Here is a 10,923-nt window from a genome sequence, read left to right as displayed (position 1 = left end):
TCTCTCTCTCTCTCTCTCTCTCTCTCTCTGACTACTGCAATGACTCTTTTTCCCCTGTTACTGCATGTTTCTGATGGCTCGTTCTGAGAGAGAGAGAGAGAGAGAGAGAGAGAGAGAGAGAGAGAGAGAGAGAGAGAGAGAGAGAGAGAGAGAGAGAGAGAGAGAGAGAGAGAGAGAGAGAGAGAGAGATCCAGGGTTGATCGACCACTGCTTACCTCAACATTCTTGTTCAGTGATAATTGCTGGAGGCCGGTGGGAAGTAGAACGGTGAGAGGCATAGGAGAAGAGAAGGAAAGAATAAAAGAACTGCAGATGTCCTATAGGCCTATACGAGACCATCCACGTGTCCCGCAGACCATCCACGTGTCCCCAGACCATCCACGTGTCCCCCAGACCATCCACGTGTCCCCCAGACCATACAACTACCCATATAAACTCGTCACCACCTACCGAGTAGAGCTTTAGCGCTGAGGGAAACATGAACCTTACCTGCAAGAGAGAGAGAAAAGAGTTACTATCTCAATAAACTTCATCGCAAAAAAAGAAATGTAGATGTTTATCTCTCAGAATGTTCGGTAATATGTTTATTGCTTTGTGATGTGTGTCTATGTATGTATGAACACGACGTACTGAACGGGGTGAGAATAGCTTGAGCTACCTCATCCCTTTGTGTGTATTTTACATCAATAAACTTATTTCAATTGCAATTTCTCGCATAAACAAAAACAACGCAACTATTGCAATGACAACAACAACACAGCCTAGTGACATAAAAATAAAATCACAGAACATAAACAGAAACCTGAACTACCATTTTTTTTATTTTTTTTTCTACCACAGACGTATTGTACATGAAAATGGAAACCAGAAATAACTGTAACAAATAATAAAAACAATAAAATTAAAAATAGAAAAAGTAAATAAAAAATATAGAAACCAAAAATCACAGTAAATCGAATATTAAACAATCATAGTAAGTTCAAATAGAAGCCAGAAATATCAGAAAATCAAAATAGAAACGCCACAGTAAATGCACACACACACACACACACACACACACACACACAGGTTGATTGATTGTTGATTGACGGGTGAGAGGCGGGACCAAAGAGCCAGAGCTCAACCCCCGCAAACACAAATAGGTGAGTACAACTAGGTGAGTACAGGGTAAGAGACCAGTTGAGGTGTGCACAACAGAGCACACTGTGTCTGCAGGGGCTCAACACTCAGAGAAATGAACATTGGCGCTCGATTTGATTCTTTTTTAATGTTGCCGCCGGAGGCTGCTCGTTTATTGTTCACCCCATACTCATCCTGTGAGCGGTAGCGCAAAAAAAGCAGGAGGCTGTCTTATTCCGGGGTGAGGCCGGCGGGCAGCAGGAGTGATGTACAGGAGGGTGGTCAGGGAGGCTGTTGGTGTTTCAGGGTCGTGCAGCGGCGGCCATCACAGCGGTACAGGGAAAGTCCAGCTGCTGCTGCTGCTGCTACTCACTCCCCCCCCCCCCCCTATTGGTTCATGTCATCAGCCTTTATTTTTAGCTCTTGTCACTCCTGTTCCTCCTGCTCCTCCACCTCCTCGTAGATCGCCAGATTCTTATAAGGGAGATTATAGTTATTTACCAACAGTGACCACCACCAGTATAGCCGGGTGTGAAATAGTTGTGTTCCAGATACCGACCCGCAAGACGTGCACATTACCTCACTTGCAACCATGAATGTACTTGTTGATTGTTGTGTGTGCTCGCCTGTGCTCCGAGGGCGGAGCAACAGCTTACTAGCACTTCCTTACAAACATTATTGGTTAAATTTAAAATTGCGTATATAATTGAATGTGAAAAAAATTCTCAGAATTCGGAGACGACTATTTGCAAATGTTCAAGATTTGTGTTAACATTTCCTTACAAGGACACTGCTCGGCTCAGAGACTCCTGCGGCTCACGTCTTGAACTATCTACACTATTGAAACAACACTGTGAGGCTGTTCAGTTGTGTAACTACCTTTATAAGATTGTTACTTGCTTCCCCAAGTGAATTTTGGGATCCAATTTCCGAGCCAATTATGTGACTTAGTGAACCTTTTGTACTACCGCCCACAGGATGGGTATGGGGGTCCACTACCACCCACAGGATGGGTATGGGGTCCAGTACCACCCACAGGATGGGTATGGGGCCCACTACCACCCACAGGATGGGTATGAAGGGCCGTAAAATTAACAAAATCAAATGTTGAACAAACTAGTTAGCTTTAATTAACATCTACTACATTTTAAAGACATAAATTTATGAATTTTAACATGACCTAAAGTTCTTTCTGACTTACTCATTTGTATCTGATCTCAGTCTACTTGTTCACCTTGTTCACACTTTGAACGAGTTCTTTGTGTGTGTGTGTGTGTGTGTGTGTGTGTGTATGTGTGTGTGTGTGTGTGTGTGTGTGTGTGTGTGTGTGTGTGTGTGTGTGTGTGTGTGTGTGTGTGGGGAGGAAGGAGAAGGAGAAGGGAGGGGAAATAGAGGGGAAGGCGCTTTAAGAGAAGCAATACTATGCTTGGTAAAGGGTTGTTATGCCAGGTTGAGGTACTTCTTGATGCTTCTCTTGTATGTGCTTCCTTCATAACACAGTATGGAACCTACCTACCTTACCTACGCCTCCCTCCCTCCTTCCCTCTCTCTCTCTCTCTCTCTCTCTCTCTCTCTCTCTCTCTCTCTCTCTCTCTCTCTCTCTCTCTCTCTCTCTCTCTCTTCATCCCATCATTGTCACTTACTATCAACACACAGCAGGATGTGTTCTTTACTGTTCACCTGCTACTGTGTTCCTCATTGTTCAACTCGCGCTAAGTGAGCTGTCACTTCAGGTTTCAGCGCCATACAAGCGTTCAACGTAAATTAAACTCTCAGATTTGGAAGTGTTGGTAAGGGGGCGTGTGTGTGTGCGTGTTGTGTTGAACACGGCTCTTGAAGGTGATTGGCTTGATGTTACGTCATTGGTGGCGCTTAGGCAAGCGGGATGTGATTGGTGATATCATATTTCCGGTATACTGTTTGTTACACACACACACACACACACACAGCCTCGTGGCTGAGTGGACAGCGCTCGGAGGTCGTAGTCCTTAGCGCTTCCTGGGGATGTGTGTATCTTTACTCACCTCGCCTAGTTGTGTGTGTGTGAGAGAGAGAGAGAGAGAGAGAGAGAGAGAGAGAGAGAGAGAGAGAGAGAGAGAGAGAGAGAGAGAGAGAGAGAGAGAGAGAGAGAGATGTAGATGTAATAAAGGAAAAATAGATTGGTTAGGAAGGCGGGATCCAAGAGCTAATATCTCGATTCTGCAGACAAATAGTAAATACAAATTTTAAACACACACACACACACACACACACTGTGTGTGTGTGTGTGTGTGTGTGTGTGTGTGTGTGTGTTTGTGTGACACACATTTGTCAGAGTGGTTGACAAATGGAATGCATTAGGAAGTGATGTGGTGGAGGCTGACTCCATACACAGTTTCAAATGTAGATATGATAGAGCCCAATAGGCTCAGGAACCTGTACACCAGTTGACTGACGGTTGAGAGGCGGGACCAAAGAGCCAGAGCTCAACCCCCGCAAGCACAACTAGGTGAGTACTCTCCGCCGGCCGCCCCAGCTGCCCACACAACACCACTACAAGGTCCTTAACTCTTCACTCTTCACTGTGCAAAATCAACACTTACAGAGTTGATTTTGAATATATATATACAGTATAAACAAAATATAGTCTCTGCAAATATGTCAGTATATAACTAATGAGGCTTGGACGCGATGGTTCCAAGATGGCTCCAGTTGACTGTGTATGTGTGAGTTGAGCTCTGTGAACCCCGACCATCTTTTGAGCCCTGTGAACCCCGACTATATTTTGAGCGCTGTGAACCACTACTCTGGTGTTTAGACGTGTGTGAGCGCGACTGTGAACCAGTGACCACTTGGAGCTGCCAGACCCTCCACAGTTGCTGCTACAAGCTGTCAGTTTTTTTTATTATTATTATTTTCTACCACAGACGTGGCCACACATTTACAATGCTAACCAGCATATATACATTTTCTTCTGTCCTCCATGGACAGGAAGCTGTCACTTACAGTATGTGGCATAGAGGAGAAAATGAATTATATCCAAACATCTTTATGTAGCTCCAGGGAAAAACTTTATACGTTTTCCTTAAGGAGAGCATTCCGGTCTGGCTGGTAGAGCGACAGTCACGCATCGTGCAGGTACAAGTTCAATACCCGAGGATTCAGGTGAATGACAACTTTTACCAACAATATTATAATCCAACATTTATGGATTGTAACATATATATGTATATATAAAGTACATATGTGAGAAAGCTGCAGGAACACGCAAGCCATAGATCATTAAGGACTCTTAATTGACCCGGCCAGGGGCCAGATTCACGAAAGCAGTTACGCAAACACTTACGAACCTGCACATCTTTTCTCAATCTTTGGCGGCTTTGTTTCCAATTATTAAACAGTTAATGAGCTCCGAAGCACCAGGAGGCTGTTTATAACAATAACAACAGTTGATTGGCAAGTGTTCATGCTTGTAAACTGTTTAAGAAATGTAACCAAAGCCGTCAAAGATTGAGGAAAGATGTACACGTTCGTAAGTGCTTGCGTAAGTGCCTTCGTGAATCTAGCCCCAGGAGTCGAACCCATGCCGTCCAGGATCACCCCTAAACGTACACGGTACCGTGACCACCGCACCAATGATCGTCATTGGAGTGGTAGTCACGGTACTGTGAACGTTTAGGTCCCCTCCAATACAGTTTTTATATTTTTATATTTGTATTTGTCATTGTTTTTGTGTAAGATGATATATATAAAGTGAGGCATTAGGTGTGCCTGGCCCTCGAGGCCGCGTGTCACTCGCCCGGGACCTCACTGTCCTCTGCTTTGAGGTAACTTTTTATTGGTACTTTAAACCAGTTGTGGGAGGCATATATGTAGGGTGTGGAGTGGGGCTCCCCCCATCCCTGGCCCCACTCACCCCCTCCCCCTGGTCTCTCCAACACGTGCCCTAACCTAACGCACACACACACGTTGTAGTATCCGGCTTCAGCTCCTGGGACCCGCCTTTCCAAGTGTTGGTCGTGTGATACAGTCGCTCTCTGTGCCCTCACTTCTGTTTATATATTGACAATTATGTAATACTACTGCTGCTTCCTTTGCTAGTTCCTTTCACTTGCTTACTGCCATGCCACTGAAGAAGTATTTCCACATTCTTACTGCATTATTTCTCGTTATGTTAAGAGTTAATCCAACATATCGTATCTCATTCATCGATGTATTTTCTATGTCTGAATCATGTCCCCTTCAGTCTTATTTTAAGTGTCGTTCTTTAGTTACCTTAGTTTGCTTACATGGCTCACTCACAGTTATGGGACTAGTCAAGTAAAAAGGAATATAATTCATACGTTCAACCTTTTCTGTGTGCTTCCATGCGGGGCTCCAGGCTGGTGCTGCACACTATCACTGACTCTGGTTATTTCTCCCTTCGTTATGTACGAGTTGTGTCCGACGTCGTGCCAGTGAAGAGTGGCATCTCCACTACACATGGTCTCCGTCACTGTGAAGGTTACAGTGCTGTGGGTGACCCAGCAGGCCCCGGGGGGCGGCCCTCTCTGGGGGCACCCTAGTGCACCTTCTCCCAAGGTGTGTCAGAAATTAGAAGTTTCGAAATTCTCTAAGTTGATCGTTGTATCCGTGTTTCAGAAGGCACAATCTCTTCCGCCAACTGTTATCTACACGACACATGTACAGTATCCATCGAGACAATACTGAACATCATTACACTGAACAATCGTTCAAGAAACACCACTTGTTACAATCAACATTTTCAAGATCAGAGTTAAGCAACCATTTGTTCAGATCAGCAGTAGTGGTTTTCTCCCAAGTTAGATGTGCAATAAGGAGGATGCTGTCATCCCCGCCGGTCCCATCTTGCAAGGTACACTGAAGGTGGGTTGCATCAGTAAGGTCCCCCACAAGGTTGGGGGACCTCCCCACCAGGCTGGGGGACCTCCCCTACCTGGTGGAGAGGTCACCACTACTTACAGTGGTGATATCCCCAGTTACATTACCAAGACGAGACCTTCCCCCCTCCCTCCCTTGATCAACAGCTAATGCCAACAGTAAAAGCAACCTGGATTGCATTAAAATTGACTATTAAGAGAGATGTGAAGCATTAAGCAATGCGTGCCATGGGTGTAGGTGACCTTGGGGGCCGTGTGACGGGCGTGCCATGGGTGTAGGTGACCTTGGGGGCCGTGTGACGGGCGTGCCATGGGTGTAGGTGACCTTGGGGGCCGTGTGACGGGCGTGCCATGGGTGTAGGTGACCTTGGGGGCCGTGTGACGGGCGTGCCATGGGTGTAGGTGACCTTGGGGGCGTGTGACGGGCGTGCCATGGGTGTAGGTGACCTTGGGGGCCGTGTGACGGGCGTGCCATGGGTGTAGGTGACCTTGGGGGCCGTGTGACGGGCGTGCCATGGGTGTAGGTGACCTTGGGGGCCGTGTGACGGGCGTGCCATGGGTGTAGGTGACCTTGGGGGCCGTGTGACGGGCGTGCCGATGGCTGCCCTCCGCCAGACAACTCAGGGTCTCGCCATAGACAGCCTTTGTCTCCCCCCTGAACGCCATTGTTGCTACTGAGGACACCGCCGGCCCCGGACCGTGCCGGCGGAGCCTGTTTGGCCCAGGGCGGAGCCTCCATCCTGGGGTCATGGCGCTCTGGGGTCCACTCCAGCTCTGACCGCCTGCGTGTGACTGTTTGAGACTGTTGTTGTTGTTGTGACTGGTTGGGTGTAACTGGTTGTGAATGCTGTGACTGGTTGGGTGTAACTGGTTGTGAATGCTGTGACTGGTTGGGTGTAACTGGTTGTAAATGCTGTGACTGGTTGGGTGTAACTGGTTGTAAATGCTGTGACTGGTTGAGTGTAACTGGATGTGAATGCTGTGACTGGTTGGGTGTAACTGGTTGTGAATGCTGTGACTGGTTGGGTGTAACTGGTTGTAAATGCTGTGACTGGTTGGGTGTAACTGGTTGTAAATGCTGTGATTGGTTGGGTGTAACTGGTTGTGAATGCTGTGACTGGTTGGGTGTAACTGGTTGTAAATGCTGTGACTGGTTGGGTGTAACTGGTTGTGAATGCTGTGGCTGGTTGGGTGTAACTGGTTGTAAATGCTGTGACTGGTTGGGTGTAACTGGTTGTAAATGCTGTGACTGGTTGGGTGTAACGGGTTGTGAACATTGTGGCTGGTTGCGACTGCAGTTGTGAACACTGTGGCTGGTTGCGACTGCGGTTGTGAACACTGTGGCTGGTTGCGACTGCGGTTGTGAACACTGTGGCTGGTTGCGACTGCAGTTGTGAACACTGTGGCTGGTTGCGACTGCAGTTGTGAACACTGTGGCTGGTTGCGACTGCGGTTGTGAACACTGTGGCTGGTTGCGACTGCGGTTGTGAACACTGTGGCTGGTTGCGACTGCGGTTGTGAACACTGTGGCTGGTTGCAACTGCGGTTGTGAACACTGTGGCTGGTTGCGACTGCGGTTGTGAACACTGTGGCTGGTTGCGACTGCAGTTGTGAACACTGTGGCTGGTTGCGACTGCAGTTGTGAACACTGTGGCTGGTTGCGACTGCAGTTGTGAACACTGTGGCTGGTTGCGACTGCGGTTGTGAACACTGTGGCTGGTTGCGACTGCGGTTGTGAACACTGTGGCTGGTTGCGACTGCGGTTGTGAACACTGTGGCTGGTTGCGACTGCGGTTGTGAACACTGTGGCTGGTTGCGACTGCGGTTGTGAACACTGTGGCTGGTTGCGACTGCAGTTGTGAACACTGTGGCTGGTTGCGACTGCAGTTGTGAACACTGTGGCTGGTTGCGACTGCAGTTGTGAACACTGTGGCTGGTTGCGACTGCAGTTGTGAACACTGTGGCTGGTTGCGACTGCGGTTGTGAACACTGTGGCTGGTTGCGACTGCGGTTGTGAACACTGTGGCTGGTTGCGACTGCGGTTGTGAACACTGTGGCTGGTTGCGACTGCAGTTGTGAACACTGTGGCTGGTTGCGACTGCAGTTGTGAACACTGTGGCTGGTCAATTAATGAATCAAGAGATTAACTACATTGACTGAAGATTTTGTTCATTAGGGCATGATTCCCTGTAACGATAGCCACTGTGAACAGTGAGGCTGTTGAGTACTGTGACCAGCAAGTAGTCCCGCAGCCCGCAGCCCGCCCTCTTCCCCCAGGCTGCGGCAGACCTCAACACCCCTACGCTAGAAATGATCCAACCTCGTCAGTTGTGAGTCGTGTGTAAACCGTTTTTCATTTATAAACACCTGGTCTGACGGCGGCGTGGAATAAACATATGACTTTTTGTCGATGAGGACGGACTGGACACCTCATAAACACCCCCCCCCCCCCACCTCCACTACTCATAAATGAAATACACTAAAGCACAATTCACAACAGATAACATTTGAACTTCCTGACCAATGGTTTGTTCGTGTTCCTTAACAAATGTTTCCGTCGCTTAATGCAAACACAAAATTATTCCCAACAGAACCAAAAAACCTTAACTTAGGCCTAACTATAAACAAAATAATATTATGGAATTATATTAATGTATATTTGAGACAATGTCGTTCTGTATTACACAGCAAGTTATGACGGGATGAATGTCTCGCTGGCTTGGACAAGCACAGCTTGGACGACCACAGCTTGGACGACCACAGCTTGGACGACCACAGCTTGGACGACCACAGCTTGGACGACCACAGCTTCGACGAGCACAGCTTGGACGACCACAGCTTGGACGACCACAGCTTGGACGACCACAGCTTGGACGACCACAGCTTCGACGAGCACAGCTTGGACGACCACAGCTTCGACGAGCACAGCTTCGACGAGCACAGCTTCGACGAGCACAGCTTGAGGAAGGGCTGGCATCACTGATCTCAGAACTATAATGGCTAGGAGATAAGGGGATAGGGGGATAAGCTAGGGGGATAAGGCTATAGAGATGACTTGAACTGATAAGGTAATGACCACCTGACTACCGTGATTGTCGTTGTAATTAGTCGGCATGGTTGAGTGAGTGCGTGAGGACGCCCGCACGCGCGCACAACTACCGCTCTTGCACTCAACGCAACCTGGGTTTGTGTTCACCCTTCTTCTAGTTCGTGTTCGCTACTGTTGCTACTGCTACTGTTGTTCTTGCCGTTTTGGCACTGTAGCTGCCGTTGCCTCTGTTTGGTCATTATTGCTGCTCCTGTTAGTGTGGCTACTGCCTGTTGCTGCTGCTGCTGCTGCCTGCTGCTGCTGCTGCTGCTGCTGCTGCTGTTGCTCGTGACGTAATGGCTGACGTTAATTGTTGCAGAGGTCTTATGCTACTGTTTTTTGTCTGCGATGCCAAGTTTTTATGTCTATAATTGTTTAGTTCGTCCTTGTTACACAGTTCCTTGTGTGTGTTTAGCACACTACCACCACGTCCAACACTGGATGCCTCAACCACCACGTCCAACACTGGATGCCTCAACCACCACGTCCAACACTGGATGCCTCAACCACCACGTCCAACACTGGATGCCTCAACCACCACGTCCAACACTGGATGCCTCAACCACCACGTCCAATACTGGATGCCTCAACCACCACGTCCAATACTGGATGCCTCAACAACCACCACGTCCAACACTGGATGTCTCACAACCATCCCGTCCAACACTGGATGCCTCAACCACCACGTCCAACACTGGATGCCACAACAACCACCACGTCCAACACTGGATGTCTCACAACCACCACGTCCAACACTGGATGCCACAACCACCACGTCCAACACTGAACACCTTCAATAACTCACAACCACCACCGGCCGCCGCCGCCAATTACTACATGATAATCACCGTCGTAACTAAGCTCAGTATTATCCAATGTTGCCTAATTAAGAGTCGCTGAGAGACGAGTTTAATTACTGTTGACCTTCAGGGTTGTTGCCTGGGGGGGGGGGCTGGGGGGGGGTGTTAGTGGGGTCTTAAAGCCCCTTCTCCCTCCCTCCTCACGCCCCCCATCCTTTCTCACCATCCTCATCCTCACCCCTCACCATACTCACTCTGGGGGAAGGGCAACACCCCATACAGTAAGAGCAAAGGTGCCACAGGAACAATCAGAGAACACAGGGTGAACAATCAGATGTCCACGGCTGTTCAATGTCCTCGCAGCAAGTATAAGAAATATTGCCGGAACAAGAGTGGAAGTCTTCAAGATAAAACTGGACAGTTTTCAGCGTGAAGTGTGGGAATATCCGGGCTGTAGTGGACACGTGGGCCTGCGGGCCGCTCCAAGCAACAGCCCTGTAGAACCAAGCTCTCACAAGTCAAGCCTGGCCCCGGGCCGGGCTGGCTGAATACAAGAACTCCCAGGTACAATCAATTGAGTGGAACCAGTAGCGGAGCAGACTAGTGTGGCTGGCCGAGTGGCTTGGTTAACACACACACTGACAGGAGACAGAGACGATGTTGTTGTTGTTATAGATTCAGCTACTCGAAACAAGTTCCAAGTAGCACGGGCTATGGTGAGCCCGTAACTTACCTGGCACAGGAGCGGGGCAATTAGCCCGGGCTATGGTGAGCCCGTAGTGGACTTACCTGGCACAGGAGTGGTGCTGGACAGAGACGAAGCGCACCTGGACTGATTAACGAGCCCCAACAGGTGTGAAGGCCGTGCGTGGAGAGGTGGCCGTGTTTACAACTACTGGCCAAGGTTCCCCCCGTGTCAAACCTAACGGGTCGGCGGCCGGGTCTCTGGTTCTCTATATTTGAGCCAAGATGGCGCAGGAGGAGATAAGAAATTCACAGGTATTGATGACCATGTGAGATAATACGTCGGTGGGTG

At 48.7% G+C, this 10,923-nt stretch overlaps 1 protein-coding gene across 1 annotated transcript; it reads right to left on the bottom strand.

The window, feature by feature from the left end:
* Positions 1 to 6,192: 6,192 nt before the first annotated feature.
* On the bottom strand, positions 6,193 to 8,976 carry LOC138352189 (mucin-2-like). Its single transcript, XM_069304459.1, has 2 exons — positions 8,731 to 8,976; positions 6,193 to 8,118 (listed from the first exon to the last, which is right to left on the bottom strand). The coding sequence occupies exons 1-2, from the start codon at positions 8,974 to 8,976 to the stop codon at positions 6,193 to 6,195; spliced, it is 2,172 nt and encodes a 723-aa protein (XP_069160560.1).
* Between the last annotated feature and the right edge of the window lie 1,947 nt (positions 8,977 to 10,923).

Source organism: Procambarus clarkii, chromosome 52, assembly GCF_040958095.1.
Source record: "Procambarus clarkii isolate CNS0578487 chromosome 52, FALCON_Pclarkii_2.0, whole genome shotgun sequence".
Taxonomy (NCBI): Eukaryota; Metazoa; Arthropoda; class Malacostraca; order Decapoda; family Cambaridae; genus Procambarus; species Procambarus clarkii.
This window is presented reverse-complemented; position numbering and strand designations above follow the sequence as displayed.

Excerpts from the sequence above, each read along its gene's own strand:
- LOC138352189 (XM_069304459.1), bottom strand. The coding sequence starts at position 8,976 with ATGCCAGCCCTTCCTCAAGCTGTGCTCGTCGAAGCTGTGCTCGTCGAA. Across the intron at positions 8,119-8,730 it reads AAGCTGTGGTCGTCCAAGCT|CCACAGTGTTCACAACTGCA; the intron begins GTGCTTGTCCAA and ends TTAATTGACCAG.